A 17312-nucleotide genomic window follows, 5' to 3' on the forward strand; every position below is an offset into this window, starting at 1 on the left:
AGACATATCCAGTTCCTGCAACCATTCATCGAATGTTTTAGTGCCCCACCTATGAAAGGGGCACTCAAAGAGCATAGAGCATAGAATCCCTTGCAAAGCCCAACCTTTACTGGATTTCTGCACAACAGCACAAAAGCTGAAGGCGTAGACGGTCAACCCTGACCTCCACCTCAAGTCAACGGTTCTTCCCATCTCTCCCTTGTGGGTTGACCTAGGTGATAAAGAAAAGACATTTGGAAGAGGGACTGCCAGGTGAGCAATTTGCTCAAGGCCACACGGAGGGGAGGGACCTGCCTCCCAAGCCAGGAGAAAATTGTAGACTTCAGGGTCGGCTTCAAAGCAGATGATGGAAGAACTTCAACGCGAGTCAAGGGCGAATGGAGAAACATCAACGTTTCTCCTTAGAATATCATACCACCATCAGCACCTCGTTTCTGCTTTCTGAGTTGGCACTGGGAGTTCATTCTTCACACCCACAACCCAGGTGTAGCCCTCGGGACCCCCTGAGTTGTACCATTTTGGCCCTTTGCCCTCCCCCAAAGTCTGTGAAAACTACGTTCAGTTCAACTAAGAGAGGAAGCTATAAGTAAAAGTCTGACGTCTCACTAAAGCGGATTAAGACAAGTGTTTTTGCAAACTCGGCCACTGGAATGAAGAAGGGGGGAGGACTTCAACTCCCAGAATTCCCCAGCCTGGGGACAAAAAAACTTCTGGATTAAGATCTAATGCTCTGTAGCTGAAATATGCAAGATTAAGATCAGATTCAGTTATAATATCTTCCCCTGCCTTTTGCTTTTGAAACAAAACAAAAAAGAGAACAGACTTCCGGTACTGTACTTACACACAGAGAGACACGCAAACACTACACACCCCTCCCCGTATGTTCATTTGCACATTAGACATAAGCTAAGCAGGGCTGCTAACACACACTAGGTTTCCTTAAAGGTGTCTTGTTGCATCGTTCATCCTAAGACAGAGGTTTTCGGTTAGAAAGGAAGATGGCTAACGAGAGAGGCTACTTACGGCATCAGTGGGCAAAGGCATTGGCACTCGGGGGCCCATCCTGCTCACGCGTTAGTTGCAAAACGGGGAGGGGATTTCAAGCCGCGTTCAAATCCGCCTTCACGGGCACGCTTGATGAAGAAGAATGAAGGAGTCAGCAAATTCAGCAGAGGTTTTCTACTCGTCGGAGTAGAAGCGACAGGCTTCTGAAACGGTTTGGTTGGCGACAGACAAGATGAGCAAAGCTTAGGAGGAAGATATAGGGGAGATGCCGAGAATTTTTAAGGAGCCCTGCGTTGGAAGAACAAGCCATGATTCTGGAGGGAATCTTAGCTTGATGTTCAAAGAAGGCGTGTGTTTGGGACTAGGATCCTAACCGATTAACCAAACAGAGTGATCCTTGACCACAGCCCTCCTCAACGGAGCATTGGTGGTCTACGTTGGACCAAGGCAGTGATTTTCAAACTTGGCAACGTGAGAAATGTGCACGGACTACAACTCCCAGAATCCCCCAGCCAGCAGGTTTAGAAACGAGAGTTTCCTACGTCCGTCTCTCAAAGGGCTGGGTGAGCTGCAGACTAAGGGGAGACCGTTGCCCCTCAGCCTGCAGACTCAATTTTAGGATGGTAGAAGCCTAGAGCTGGAAGGGATCTCAAAGGTCTTCTAGTCCAACCCCCTGCCCAAGCCAGGAGATCTTATTCCACCCCAGACAAACGGTTGTCCAAGGAAGCCAACTGGATTTGCGATGTGTGAATGTGGGGTTTTGCAGTGAAGACCTCCTAGCTGGACTATACATTCCCTGACTGCGGGAAAGCTCAGAGACGGGCCTCCCAAGCACAACTGAAGGGATGTCCTCCCCCCCACCCCACCCCTGTACCCCCACCCCCGGTAGGAAAATGACTCTCGTGGCCGTTGCCAGATCCTCAAAAGAAGGGCTAGAAGAGACCAGTGGTGCCACAGCTCAGAAAACGGAGGACAAACGGGAGGAGGGGTTTAGCGTTTCTCACGATCTACTGGGGTGGTTCATGTGATCTAGCAAGGCACTGGGTTCACTAGGATGGTGATGGAGGTGGGGAGCAGGAGAGGTGAGCGACAGATCCGAAGAGCAGTCTTGGATTACGTGGAGAGCGGAGGAAGAGCGGAGGAAGAGGAGGGCGCAGGAGGGGGAAACTCTACGGCTGCATTTCCGCACGCAACATCCACGGGAACCAGCAACAGAAAAGGATCCTGCGGGAGAAAAAAGGAAGCGCGGTTGGCTTCAAGGGTGGCGGGGAAGAAAGCTGCAGAAGGGCACGGATCTTCTGAAGACCCTTCTGGAATGGAGGACACCTCAAGTGGCGAAGGGATTCTTGGGGACTTAGGGTGGGGTTGAGGTCCATGGGAGCGTGGCATGAAGAAGACCCAACCAACGTCTCCCCAATAAGGATGCCCAGTCGTGCTCGGGCAGAATGAAATTCAACCACCAAGAAGCAAATCCTCTGCAGAAGGATCTAGACCAGTGTTTCTCAAACTTGGCGACTTTAAGTCCTGTGGACTTCAACTCCCAGAATTCCCCAGCCAGCTATGCTGGCTGGGGGATTCTGGGAGTTGAAGTCCACAGGACTTAAAGTCGCCAAGTTTGAGAAACACTGATCTAGACACTCAAGAGGGGAATGGCCTTCTTCTTTCAGGGGCTCTGGGGTCATATTTTCCAACCCTCCCCACAGCCATTTGCAAGAGGCATGGATTTACAACCATGGCTCTCTACCTTGGGCCCTTTTAAGATGGGTGGACTTCAACTCCCAGAATTCCCCCAGCCAGCAAAGCTGTGGGTGGGGATTCCAGGCGGCTTCAGAGACGGCCCCATCCCAGCCGCTCTTACCTGGAGATGGAATTTTCCGATGTGATGTCTTTTGGAGATCTGACTGTAGTAAAATTGCGCTTTGGCTGTGAAACTACAAGAGAGGAAAAAATGTCATTATTATTATTATTATTTTTAAAAACTGAGAAAGGAACCAGTTGGAAAAACCCCTCGGCTCCTGGATCTTTGCTCCTGCAGGAGAAGACGTCGAGGGCTACACAATTTGGACTTTGCAAGATTTGAAATGTGGTTTTTGTAGTACCGTTGTGCTGGCTAACTGACATGGGTTTTCTTGTCTTTGAAACGTTGACCTAGAGCAGTGTTTCTCAAACTTGGCGACTTTAAGTCCTGTGGACTTCAACTCCCAGAATCCCCCAGCCAGCTATGCTATGAATTCTGGGAGTTGAAGTCCACAGGACTTAAAGTCACCAAGTTTGAGAAACACTGACCTAGAGTATACTGAATGCTTTTCTACCATTCCTAGTTACTAAAAGGGAGGGTTTTCTTGAAGGTTAAGGCTTAGGGCAAATTACTAACAATAAATTTGAAAAAGGCAGGTTCACAGTACAAGGAAGCCCATGTTAGTTAGCCCGTGCTACAGGACGTGCTATATATATTTACCCATGTAGTATGGCTGTATTACTTTTATCCTTCTCGTCTGCTCCACCACCTTCTCTTACTGATATCATCACTATGACTATTGTTACTTCGATATATGATGGTTATTACTTTGTTGTTTTGCATTTCCGCTGAGTGCTTCTTTACCGGAGACAATTCCTTGTGTCTCTAGTCACGCTTGGCCAAATAAAGTATTCTATTCTTTAGAGAGTCCAGGTGGCGCAGTGGTTAGAGTGCAGGACTGCAGGCTACTTCAGTTCAAATCTCACTGTCTCAAGGTTGACTCAGCCTTCCGTCCTTCCGAGGTGGGTAAAATGAGGGCCCAGATGGTTGGGGGGAAAGAGGCTGACTCTGTAAACCGCTTAGAGAGGGCTGGAAAAGCACCGTGAAGCGGTATATAAGTCTATGTGCAATTGCTATTGCTATTCTATATCGCAAGTACTACAAAGTCCATACTGTACAACCTTTGTGTAGAAATCAGCAGAGGCCCATGGAGGCACGCTGGAAATCCAGCCGTGTGGGTTCCCAGCAAATTCCCCCAATGTCGCTTTCCCACAACACTTCCGTTCCCCCCCCCCCACAAAATAGTGTCGAGTGAAATCCAGGGTGTACCTACTGGTGACTTGGTGCACCTTTTTCCCGGAAGTGCCATCTTGGGGGTCTTTCGGACCTCCGATTCTGGAAGAGACGGAATTGCCATTCATTTAAGAACAAAATTAGCATCCTATTGCTAACTTGGGGAGTCCTCGACTTACAAAACATTCGCTTAGTGACCGTTTGAAGTGACAATGGCACTGAAAAAAAGGGACTGATGACCGTTTTTCACCCTTACGACGGGTTGCACCATCTCCACGGTCACGTGACTGGCTGGGGAATTCTGGGAGTTGAAGTCCACAGGTCTTCAAGTGGCCAAGGTTGGACACCCCTGGTGTAGAGCCGGGGGTTGGACTAGAAGACCTCCAAGGTCCCTTCCAGCCCTACCCAGGATTCTATGAGGCCCAAGTCTCACTTCCCAGCATCCAAAGTGCCAGCCTACCTCTGGACCCTGGACGGGGGGGCAAAGACGCCATGCTTCGGGGAGCAGGTGAAGTAGCGAACCCCAAAAACAGAGCCATCGTGTTTCCCCGTCGGTTTGTCGAGCTCAATTCCAAACCAGTAGCCTAGAAGGAGGCAGAGGGAGAAGAGAGAACAGTGTAAGCATGATCTCAGCATTTGCAGTTCTTGTGATTTATGTCGTACCTTCTGTGCGGCCCTAATGAGGGGCACAAAAAGTTGAGGTCCCCTATCTCAGCCCCCCCTCCACCTCCGCCAGGGTCTTCCCATCTAACCTCCACCCCGTCTGCCTTACCTGGGGCAAAATCGGTCTTCCCATAGAAACGAATGACCCCTTGCTTCTGTCCTGCCACCAGCACCTGGTCTCCGATGTCGATCTTCAGTCCTTCGCGGTCCAGGCTGCCGACGGATAAGGATTTTTTTCTGAGAGCTAAGGGAGAAGGGAGAGGAATAAGAAGGACATATTTTGGGTGTAGCAGTCCAGGGGTTTGGAGTCCTTGGTGCTCTCTGAGCCTGGGGGGGTTTGCTTGCAGATGTTTCATTACCCAACTAGGTAACACCATTGGTGCTAGAAGGGAAGGAGTTTGCAGAGTGGAAGAGGAGAGGAGGAGGAGGAGGAGGAGGAAGAGGAGGAGTGTGGGGTCCTTAGTGCTCTCTGAAGTTGGCTGTGTCCTTGCAGACATTCCATTGCCCAACTAGCTAACATCAGAGTAAGGGAGGATGGAGTTTGTATCCTGTTTATATAGTTGTCTTCTTTGCCAGTGTTACTGGGTGTTGTTTTCTCCTTGGTAGCGGTGCCTTGATTGTTTGTCTGGTATTAATCCCTGCTTATCTAAGTGCTGACTGCTGGAGAGGACCGGTTCCCCCACATTCACCAGCACTGATGATGTTACCTAGTTGGGTCATGAAATGCCTGCAACCAAACAACCAAGCTCAGAGAGCACCCGGGACCCCAAAATTCAACCTGTATGTCCCGTGCTGGTGCTTCTCCTCCTCTGCCCCTCTTTCTCTTCCAACCCTCTTTCATAGCCCCTTCCCACCTGTTTGTGCTCTTCTATACCCCTTTGCTCTCCCCCAAAGAGGGAAGAAATGGCTCTTCTCCTTAATCTTCTCCTCCTCCTTCCACCTGCTATGGGCTGCCCCCTCCAACACCTATTCCCCAAGACCGTTGAGCCGTTGAGTCAAATCGGAGAGAAGAAGCCGCTCTCCGGGGCCTGCCAGCTGTCAGGGGGAAAGTGGGGGAGCTTCTGCAACCCCCTCTCAAAAGAGCACCTTTCCGGTCCTTGTCCTTCTCCTTGCACCCTTTGGCTGTCATGCGGGAAAAATCCATGCGGGGGGTCCGTGGGGTGGAGGTGACCGATGGTGTTTGGTCAGCTGCTTTGGAGATCTTGGACACCGAAGCAAACAGCCCTGGGAAGGCAAGAGAGAAGAAAACGAGAGGCCCAGATTAATCACCCTGGCAACAATTCCACCACCGACAACTTTCTCCTTCTCCGACATTTGACATCATCTGAATTTGACACAAGGGGGGGGGGATTCTTTGTCGGTTGTGGGCCCAGCCCTGATAATACTCACCATGCTTTGGTGGGCAAATGAAGTAGCGGATGCCACCCACGCTGCCATCGTTCTTGCCGTCAGGCTTGTCCAGCTCTACGCCAACCCACTGGCCGCTGGCAAACTCGGTCGTGCCACAGAAACGCAAGGTGCCCACCTGTAGGCGGCACAACATGACAGGATCAAAGGTGCTCGGAGAACAGAAAATTACCTGTGCATCACCTCTCTGGATACAGATGTAATCTGAGCTGGGGATCTAATGGGACCCTTTAGGGCCCTTCTGAGACCTAATTCAACAAGGGTGATCCAGCTGGGGAAGCAGCGGCCTGCAGAGGTAGCTAACTGGCGCAGGTGGATCTTCGGATGGCAGTGTAATGTGTAGCCCAGCCCCAAGAGCTATACAGATTGCAAACAATCTTGGGTAGATAATCTAGGGGCACTTCCCATATTAAGTCCCTATGCAGTTTGAGGGGTTCCCAAATTTTCATGGGTGCTGCAGAAGTGGTTGTGCTTTTGTTCTGCATACAGGTGTCCCTCCCTCCCTCCCTCCCTCCCTCCCTCCCTCCCTTTCTTCTTTCCCACCAAATCTAATCTCGGGACCTGTTGGTTATCTTTGGCTACACATTTGTAAATTAAAGCAGACCTAGCCTTGACAAAGGAAAACAGAAGCTGTTAACCGAAAATATAATTCTGTCCCAGGACAGCGGGAAAAGGTGAGGAAGAAACTCAAGACAGTCCTGCCTTGATTCTCTTCGGTATAAGAGAGGACGGAGGGGAAAATATGGCCGGCCTTCAGGATTCTGTAATCATACCTTACAACATTCCCTCAAGGGGCTGACAGCCCTCCACGATGGAGTTTGCTATCCTTAGGCGGGAACAGATGGAAAAACTGGCCGTTCCAATGAGCCTGAAAGAGACCTGGGGGCAAACCTCTCCCAGGTTCACCTGCCACCTTCCTTACCTTCTGCCCGTCCACCAGAACGCGGTCACCCAGCTTCAGGCCGAGAGAGAGGAGCATGAGATTCCCGGGAATGTTGTCGTAGTTGGGCAGGGTGACCTTGGGCAGGCTGCAACTCAAAGGCACGGCGTCCAGCAGTAGCTGCTTCAGCTCCTTGGCGATCATGGCGGCCTCGGCCTTGTCCAGCGTCATGTCCATGGGGTCTGGCACGACGTCAGCCGGGACCTGCCCTTTGCTGTTCTGTTGAGAGAAAGAGAGGTGGGGGGGACACTGCAGGGTCTTTCCACCAATTGCATCGAAGGCCCTCTTCATAAGGTTGAAGGGGGTCTCACCAGACCCCCTTCTCATTGCATGGGCCTTACTGAAACACCAAGGGAAATTAGGTGCTTCCAATGAAGAATAACAGAATAACAGAGTCAGAAGGCATCTTAGAGGTCATCTAGCCCAACCTCAAGCAGGAGGCCCTACATCAATTCAGACAAATGGCTGTCCAATCTCTTCTTAAAAGCCTCCAGTGACGGAGAACCCACAACCTCTGGGGCAAGTAGTTACACAGGTTAATTGTCCTCACTGTCCTTAGTTCTAGGTTGCTTCTCTCCTTGGTTAGCTTCCATCCATTGCTTCTTGTCCTGCCTTCAGGTGCTTTGGAGAATAGTTTGACTCCCTCTTTTTCTTTGAGGCAACCCCTGAGATATTGGAAGGCTGCTACCAAGTCACCCCTAGTCCTTCTCTTCCTTAGACTAGACCTGCCCAGTTCAACTGCAACTCTCCCTCGTCTGTTTTAGCCTCCAGTCCCCTCATCCTCTTGGTTGCTCTTTTCCACACTCTTTCTAAGGTCTCAGCATTTTCTCTGTCTCGTGGTGACAACCATTTTCTGTCTGCTAATGTCACATACAGCAGCATCACTGGAGGTGCTTTTCCTACGCCAAGTCTCCTGATTAACAGGCTGGGCTATTTATATGGCATCTTCAAAATCTAATTTTTGCATCTGGTTTGACACATTTTTGTATGTGAGCATCATTCTGGCATCCGTTTAGAGGGGTTGGCCAAGAGTCCCTCATGTGCATCAAGCAAACGGATCGCATCTAAGAGAACATCTAACTGCATTGAACAACAACAGCAACATAACATGCCAAATATCACAGTTGTAGAAAACTGAAACGTACGGTTTATTGATATCTCTGTACTGGGAGACACCAGAGTCGAAGAAAAAGAACTGGAAAAAAATCACGAAATATTGTGACCTGGCCATTGAAACTACACAATTATGGATGAAACATGTGCCAGAGATGCCCTTTGTCATTGGGGCACTTGGCACCAGGTCCAAGAATTTTATACAACATATCAAGAAATTGCAGCTTCCTGCAATAACACCAGTGGAACTGCAAAAGACTGCGGTACTCGGAACATCATATATCTTACGAAGGTCCTTGGTTGATACCTAGGACACTGGCAGCAACCCCTGTCAACCATTAGCGCCAGTCAATGGTATTTGTGATGCATTTTTGAATGTTCAGTTGACTAAGTTTCATGTTTAATGAATAAAAGTTTAGAATAATAAAAAAGAATATTTTGAAAGCATTGGATCCATGTTTCTGAGAATGTGGGTCTTACCCAGGAGTGTCCAAACTTGGGAACTTTAAGACTTGTGGACTTCAACTCCCAGAATTCCCCAGCCGGCAGAGCTCCAGCAGAGCTGGCTGGGGAATTCTGGGAGCTGAAGTCCATAAGTCTTCAAGTTGCCAAGTTTGGATACTCCTTGGTCTAGCCCTTCTTCTCAATCGAAGACCTGTTATCTGTGCCGCCACTTTTTTTCTCACCCTGACAGCGGGGTTTGCCCCATGTTCCAGAAGACACTTCACGGCCCCCAAACAGAGATTCGAAGCAGCGATGTGTAAGGCGGTTCCGTGGTTGAAATCACTGCACGTCGAGTTGAGAACTTCAGGAAAAAAACAAGACAGACTCAGTCGGGATTCTGAATTATTTTAGGCTGCATTTGCAAAATATTCAGCTCTGGCCTTGGAGGGAAGGGAGGCCCGGCTCCTTTATGTCCCATGTTTGGTTTCTCCATCCACAATGTCCATGAAGCTCTTCAGCAAATACAAGCAACCATGCTCGTATGCTAAGGAACTTTAAAACGTGTGGACTTCAACTCCCAGAATCCCTCAGTTAACATGCTACAGAATTTTAAGACAGGTGGACTTCAACTCCCAGGATTCCCCAGTCAGCCATGCTTGGTAACTTGAAGATGTGAGGACTTCAACTCCCAGGATTCCCTAACCATCCTGCTATTCTCTTTGAAGAGGAGTGGACCACCGCCCTGCCCTCCTGTTGGGCTGGGGAATTCTGGGAGTTGAAGTCCATCCATCTTGGTTGAATAACTCTGGCTTAGAAGGGAAGCTGAGAGGGAGAGCAGTGCCACAGATCTCCCAATAATCCTGACGTCCTTGTTGTCACTAGCACGAATTGGTGTGCTCTGCTTTCTGCGATGACTCCCATGGCTGGCTCTCCACATTTGACCAACATTTCAGCCTTTCTGCTATATGGGCCAGACCAACACTTGAAAACCTCCCAACCCTTTTGCCATTTCTTGCATTTCAGGAGCAAAACTGGAGAGTATCTACTGATAGTGAGTATCAAAGGCCGCAGAGATTAGCAGAGAGTCTCTTCCCTCTGACATGGAAGGTTGCCACGGAGTGGAGGGATCCCAGGAGAGGAGCCGCTGGTTACCGGGAACACTTTCCCACAGGTTAGCAACCAGGAATCAGAATTCCCCAGCCTGCATGCTAGTGAATTTTCAGCCGTGAGGATTTCAACTCCCAGAATTCCCCAGCTGGTGTGCTATTGTACTTGAGGAAGGCTGGGGAATTCTGGGAGTCGAAGTCTACCCCTCTTCAAATTCCCAAGGTTGCCAAACACCATCCTAAGCCATTAATTGGCTGACTTAAAAATGGCGATTGAAGCAAGCTTCAGTGAAAATGCCAGCTCATATTGGCAACGTGTCCCACCTCCTTCATGCAAACACACCTTTCGGCTTGGAGGCCTTGAGGAGGATCCGGATGAGTTCGGGGACGTCAAAGTAAGCTGCGTAATGGAGAGCATTCATGTTGGTCCAGCGGCTGCGCAGCGTCACATCTGCCTCCAGAGCCAGCAGCTGGTTAGAGAGACGCACGGCGGCGGCGGGATCACCTGGGATGAGGAAAAGCACAGGTAAGCTCCCTCAAGAGCCTCCCCAGAGGAAACTGACCCCATAGGCCACCTGTAGGTGAGATGGGGGGGTGGGTGAGGGCAATAAAATAAAATAAAATAATAAATAAAATAAAATAATAAATAAAATAATAAATAAATAAAATAATAAATAAAATAAAATAATAAATAATAAAACAAAAAATAAAATAAAGAATAATAAATAAAATAAAAAATAAAAAATAAAATAAAATATAAAATATAAAATAAATAAATAAATAAATGATATAGTAAAATTAAGTGAAAATGAAGTAAAACATGAAGTAAAAAATGAAAAGTGAAATATTCTAATCAAGGACAGCTTTCTGAAATAAAGGACCCAAGATCATTGTAATCTAAATTTCATAAGAAAGGAGAAGTTTGTCACGAAGGAGCTCAGGAAATTCAGACTTCAGGTGTGTGTTTTGGGTAACTCGGCACAAGTCTAAGCTTAGTGAATCTATAAGCACAAACCCACCTTTTTTATCAACTTTAGAAATATGCATGCTTTCTGATTTCATAGCTTTTAATGTTGTAAGCTGCCCAAAGTCACCTCGGGGGCAACCAAATAAATTTAATACGTAAATAAATATGAATGCCAGTATCTTGTGCCTTACCCACACCGTGTGCGCCGGCTTTACACGCGTAATGCAGGAGGGTCATATCTGTCAGCCCATCCCGGTCATCAACGTGGCATCCACGCTTCAGGATCTGAAGTGGGCAGAAGAAAGAGACTACTGTTAGTCCTCAACTTACAACTACAATGAAATCCAGCATTTCGGTTACTAAGTGAGTCATCATGATATGGGATCAATTTCATGACCATTTTCATCAAGGAATCATTAAGCGAATTCAACTTTCATACCTACGGCGGGACTAGAGTGCCCGGTTTCCTGGTGATTGGCCCAAAATCACCTAGCCAGCTTTCATGCTGAAGGTGGAACTAGAACTCGTTGTCTCCTGGTGATTGGCCCAGAGTCACCCAGCTGGCTTTCATGCCTGAGGCAGGACTAGAACTCCCAGCCTCCTGGTTCCCAGCCCGGTGCTTTCACCACTTAACCCTCGGCTGTCCTGGGGGATCTGCCCGGTGCCTGCCTGCTCACCTCATTGCCGATCATGTCGATCTTATGCTGCACCTGGGGAACCCACTGGCGGATGATGGCAAAGAGCTCCGGGACGGTGGTGATGGAATCGTAGAGGATTTCTTGGCAAGCGGGATCGTTGGGATCAAAGAACGTGAAAGCTGCAGAGGGGAGGAGGGGAGAGGAAAAGGACGTCACCCCACCGTTGGTTTCAAAGCAGGGGCACCAATGGTTAGAGCAGGGGGCTCCAAGCTTGGGGATTTTAAGACGCGTGGACTTCAACTCACAGAATTCCCCAGCCAGTCCTGAAAGAGACCTAATACAGGCACTCCTCGGCTTACGACCACAATTAAGAAAGTCACGGAAAAAAGTGACTTATGGCCGTTTTTCCCACTTAATGACCATTGTAACACCCCTATGGTCACATGATCAAAATTTGGGCATCCAGCAACCGGCATGCCTTTACAATGGTGGCACTTGGTCATGGGAAACCTTCCCGGCCAGCTTCTGATGAGCAAAACCAATGGTGAAAAGCTGGACTTGCTTAATGACCAAATGATTCACTTAACAACTGCAGCCATGCTCTTAACAACTGCGGTAAAAAAAAGGGCCATAAAATGGGGTCAGAACTCATTTAACCACTTCCTTCCCAACTCAACTGAGGTCCTTAGCCCAGGACTATCTGTCCCATATTCCCCTCCCGTTCTCATGCAGGACAGCTGTCCCCATTTCATCCTGGGCTGTGTCCTCTGAACGAATCGGCTGGAGTCCCCGAATCAGCTGCCCCTTCCTGAATTCATCACCCGCGTTTCGCCAGCGGCCTCCTCGGCTCATGAGCAGGCAGATTTGAAGCTCGTGGGATCTTTTGCGTGTGTGTGTTTTTTAATGTTTTTATTTTGAAGCACAACCGTTGCCCAGTGCGCCAACGGAGACCTGATTCAGCAGCTGATGAATTAAAACCAGCAGGTCAGTTTGCTCTTTCCGTGAGCAACGCACATCGTTCTGGATGCCAACATGACGTTGGGGCTTGAGTGTGTGTGTGTGTCTGAATGGACTGTGGGAAAAACAGTCATTAGTGACTTTTCTTTGGTGCTGTTGTGACTTTGAATGGACCCTAAATGAACTGTTGTGAGTCAGGGACTCCCTCTAGTCCATGAGGCATCTGACCCACCAATCGCCATCACCATTATCACCTTATCACAGAGGTGTCAAACTCAAGGGTCGGGGCCCGGATCTCGAAGGACTGGCACGCGGTGCTTTTGCCAGTGAAAACAGTTTTCTCCGGCAGAGCACTCCGGCCACCACAGATTCCCCCGACACAAGTGATGTTGAGCTAGCCATGTCTACCCCGGCTACGCCCAACCTGGCCCCCCCAAGGTTAAACACAACCCTGGTGCGGCCCTCAATGAAATCGAGTTTCCCCCCCCCCCTGCCTTATCAGGTCAAGTGGGGAGGATGGGGCTGCAGAAGAAGAGGGTGGAAAGGAATCAGCTCACCATAATCTTTAGGGAGTGGAGCTGGGGCTGAAGGGTGGACGATGGGCTTCTTCCTCCTCTCCAGGGTTGGGCTCTGGAATTCCAGCGCCTGGTGGTCTTCCTCGGAAGGGAGCTTGGCGGAGTCGTCTTTGGTCATGGCGGCGGGAAGCTCTTTTCCCTCTGCAAGGGCCAACAGGAGAGGAGGAATCGGTCAGCCAGGGGATGGCGAAGGAATTTGAAACCCAGAGCCAGGAGATCAGCTCTGGATTAATTAATTTATTTTTGTCCCACCTTCATTATTTTCATATATAACTCAAGATGGTGAACATGCCTAGTACTCCTTACTCCATTCCTATTTCCCACATAACAACAACCCTGTGAGGTGGATTGGGCTGAGAGAGAAGGACTGGCCTAAAGTCACCCAACCAGCTTTCATGCCTAAGGTGGAACTAGAACTCACTGTCTCCTGGGGATTGGCCCTATGCTATCCAGTTGGCCTTCTTCTGTAAAGAAGAACTAGAACTCACAGTCTCCTAGTAACTGGCCCAAAGTCACCCAGTTGTCTTTTGGGCCTAACACAAGACACGAATTTCCCATCTCCTGGTGATTGGCCCAAATCATCCAGCCAGCTTTCATGCCTTAGGTGGGACTAGAACTCCCTGCCTCCTGGTGACTGGCCTTAAGTTATGCAGCTGGCCTTCTTATCTAAGGAAGAACTAGAACTCAGTCTCCTAGTGACTGGGCCAAAGTCACCCAGCTGGCTTTCATGCCTAGCACAGAACTGGAACTCACCATCTCCTGGTTTCCAGCTGATGCCTTAACCACTAAATCAAGCTGACACTCATCCTACCCACAAGACAAATTTAAGGGCTACAAAAGGAGTAACTCTCCAAAAACCAGAACATAGAAATATGTAAGAGAATGAGCTCAAGTTTCCCTTGTGGATAACTTTTTGGTCAGTCCTGATCACATTTATTTATTTAATTTATGTATTTGTTAAATTTATAAGCTGCTCATCTCACTGTCGAGCGACTCTGGACAGCTTACTCCATCACAAAAAAGCGATATAAAATATGTATATATAAAAATAATGAAAAGACGAAAACGTGGAACATGAACAAAAGAACGTGAGAAGCTATAGAAGTCAAGTTACTCCTGAGCAAGCTTTGCAAATCCCCTTTTTTATCTGAAATCAAATCACAAAACATTTTTATGCATTGGGTTAAGCCACAGCTTGCTTAATTGTGCTTTATTGACTAAGCCATAATTAGCCCAGTTCCTGTAATATAAATTAAGCAGTAAACCATGGCCAACTTTATGGCTTGGTTCGCACATGGCACTAAACCAATACAAAGCAAATGCTCTTTGGCTTCCTAAGGTGAGCAAAGCAGCCAAAAGAATCTGTCTAAAAGGCTCTCAGTCTTGTTAGGGCGTGAGCTCAATAATCTATTCATTTATCTCAAAATAAGCCCCTCTGAATTTATTATATTAGTAGTCAAGTCCACTTTTCTACCAATGTGCCAATTGAATTTAGCATGTGGGGACTTCAACTCCCAGGATTCTCCAGACAGTGAACTATTGACCTCAAAGATCTGTGGACTACAACTCCCAGAATTCCCCAGCCTGCAGGCTATAGACCTCGGAGATCTGGGGACTACAAGTCCCAGAATTCCCCAGCCTGCATGCTATTGACCTCGGAGATCTCTGGACTCCAACTCCCAGAACTCCTTGGCCAACATTGCTGCCTGGGGAACTCTGGGAGTTGAAGCCCACAGGTCTTCAAGTTAGCAAGGTTGAAGACCCTTCTTCCATGGTAGAGGCTAGTAAAGATGAAGAATTGCTGTGATTTCTGTCTGGGGAATTCTGGGAATTGAAGTCCACCCCTCTTCAAGTTAGCAAGGTTGAAAACACCCAGCTCTCCATTTAAAAAGACTGAGAATTGAACACACTAAAAACACCTCTTTCCCCCCCCCCCTTCCTTTAACCAACAGCTCCATTCCGCTTCAAGAGAGTCGCCCCACTTGTCACCTCTTCACAATCCACACTATCACATTTTGACTCTTCTGGAAATCCCACTCTCCTCCCGATTCCCAGGCGCCCCATCTCTGAAATGGGGGAGATCTCGCTGAGCATTAAAGCTCCATAAAGGGACTCTGGGATCCATTTAACGGTGAGCAGATTCCGGCAGGGTTGTTATTCCCAAGCTTTCTGCCGTAAGAATGGACGCCGTAGAAAACCCCACACTCACACACTCCTCCTTCCCGCACAAAACCCACGCTCACACACTCTCCCTTCCAAGAGGCCCGTGATGAGCTGGAGTCGATCAATATACAGCCTGGCAAAGATTGTATGTCTCAAAACTGGGCTTTCAACCACACAGCCATGGCTTGTGGAGGTGTGGAGGTGTGTCGCTGTGATTGTGTGTCTCGGGTGTCTTCCAGATGGGGAGCTGGTTCTGTTTTGCAGGTTAACCAAGGAGGGGTGCTGCCCAGGGATGCATGGATTAGGCACCCCCCCCAATTCCTGGATCTTTGGAACACCTAAGGTTTGCTTTCAGTGGGTGCAATTGTATTTTTCCAAAGAGACATGTCTTCTCCCCCATAAAGACATAAGAAAGGAGGGAAATAAAATAATAAAATAACATAAATAACATAAATGAAACAAAATGATAGAAACTAATATAATATAATATAAAAGAAAATAATTTATATCAAATCAGTAAAATGAAATGAAAGAAACAAAACCCTCTTTCGGAATGGATAAAACCCGCCAGGAGAGGGGGGGTCCCCTTTCAAAAATGCCCCCAGCCAGGCGGGCATCACACACGCCTATTTACATCCTCAATTCGGCACTTTCCAGACCCGCTGGGACTTCGGCTCCCAGAATTCCTAGCAGCTGGGACAATAGCAATACGGGCTGAGGATGATGGGAGAGGTAGTCCGCCGACATGAAGCCCGTCCTGCTCCCTCCAGGGGCTGCCTCTGGCTGAATAAGCCCCGCTTTAACCTGGCGAGCCTTTTTGTCCTTGGCGGAGCGGGAGGAGGGGGAGCACAACGATGCTCCAGCCCCCCCCCAAGGGAGGGGCATGTCCCCTAAGAGGCCAAGCCAGAATTCCCAGCATCTGATGGAGGGGGATGGGGGGAAATGGTGGACAAGAGGGAAGGGGGAATAAATGGGCAGGACGGATAATGGGGGTTTAAGCGAGCACAGCATCCTTTCCATCGTGGGATGCAGGAGCGGGACGAGCAGACGAAGCATCCCGGTTCAGCGGTCGGGGAAACGGGCGGCGGGGGTCCAGGTCGAGCTCTGCGGCGGGGAGGAGGCCGAGGCCGTCCGGGGGAGGGCTGGGAGGGGGTCGCAAGGACCGGCGGGGATGGCGGTGTGGGGGGGTAGGACCAGAAGCAAGATGCTGCGGGATGCAAGGCGCAAGGACGGGCCCGGAGGAGCATCTCTGCCGCTGGAAGGACGAGCAGATGGAGGGGAGGGAGGGAGAGCGGCGGGGAGGGTCCCACCAAGCCGGGCATCCTCCGGGAAGGGCTCCCCGGCCGGAATGCAGCGCGTCCACCTACCGTGGGGCGAGGATGCGGCGGCGGCGAAGCGATCCTCGGCTGGGCTCGGCGGGCGCAGTGCAAATGGAGGAGGAGGAGGAGGAGGAGGAGGTGGCAGCGCTCATGCGCCGCCCGCAGCATCAGCAGCAGCATCAGCGGCAGAAACCGCCCCCTGCCCGCCCCCGCCGCCTGCTGCAGCCCCCGCGTCCAGACGGTCGTTGCTGCGGGGGGGGGGGTCGCGAGCCTGGGGAAGGGCTGGTGCGAGTCTGTAGGGCTGCTGACCCCAACCCCTCCCTCCACTCCGGGGTGGGTTGGGGTCTCTCCGGGCAATCCGAGCTGGTCCCTTCCTTCCTCCGAGGCAGCCGCGGCTGAGAACTCGGGGGGGGGGGGGCACCCGGGCATCTTCCAGCCAGAGAGCCGGCAAACCCCTCTGAGGTGGGGCAAAGGGCGGTATTTGCAACCTGCCGGTTTCCAAGTCCCACGGAGCCCTGCTGCAGCCCAGCCCGGGTCTCCTGCCTCCGGAGAGGCTGACATCAAAAGCCTTTGGTTGCATTTATTCAATGTTTATCTGGCCTCTATTATTCTCTAAGGCAACATACATCATACAGTATTCCTTCCTCCTTCTATTTTTGCTCACAACAACCCCGTTAGGTGGGCTGGACTGAGAATGAGTGACTGGCCCCAAATCACCCAGGGAGCTTTCATACCTCAGGCAGCACTAGAATTCACTGTCTCCTGGTGATTGGCCCAATGTCGTCCAGCCATAGTTAAGCAGGACTAGAACTCCCCGTCTCCTAGTGATTGTTTCAAGTCTCCCAACTGATTTTCATGGCTAAGACACACTAGAATTCACCATCTCCTGGTGATTGGCCAGCACCCCCCCTCCCCAAATTCTCCAGAAGAAAGAGCGCTAGACAGTGGTCTGTTAAAAGGCAGCTAAGTGAAGAGCCACTGTTG

General features: G+C 49.7%; 1 protein-coding gene across 1 annotated transcript; it reads right to left on the reverse strand.

Moving 5' to 3' along the window:
• Positions 1–1892: 1892 nt before the first annotated feature.
• Positions 1893–16425, reverse strand: CLIP3 (CAP-Gly domain containing linker protein 3). The gene is made up of 14 exons (XM_081962065.1): positions 16377–16425; positions 12829–12987; positions 11354–11493; positions 10868–10961; positions 10053–10214; positions 8846–8964; positions 7029–7265; positions 6089–6224; positions 5786–5923; positions 4809–4943; positions 4497–4620; positions 4077–4138; positions 2864–2936; positions 1893–2229 (listed from the first exon to the last, which is right to left on the reverse strand). Exons 2-14 carry the CDS (start codon positions 12962–12964, stop codon positions 2175–2177), a joined length of 1611 nt encoding a protein of 536 aa, XP_081818191.1. The 5' UTR covers positions 12965–12987; positions 16377–16425; the 3' UTR covers positions 1893–2174.
• Between the last annotated feature and the right edge of the window lie 887 nt (positions 16426–17312).

This window comes from Natrix helvetica (genome assembly GCF_964273705.1).
Source record: "Natrix helvetica genome assembly, chromosome: 9".
Taxonomy (NCBI): Eukaryota; Metazoa; Chordata; class Lepidosauria; order Squamata; family Natricidae; genus Natrix; species Natrix helvetica.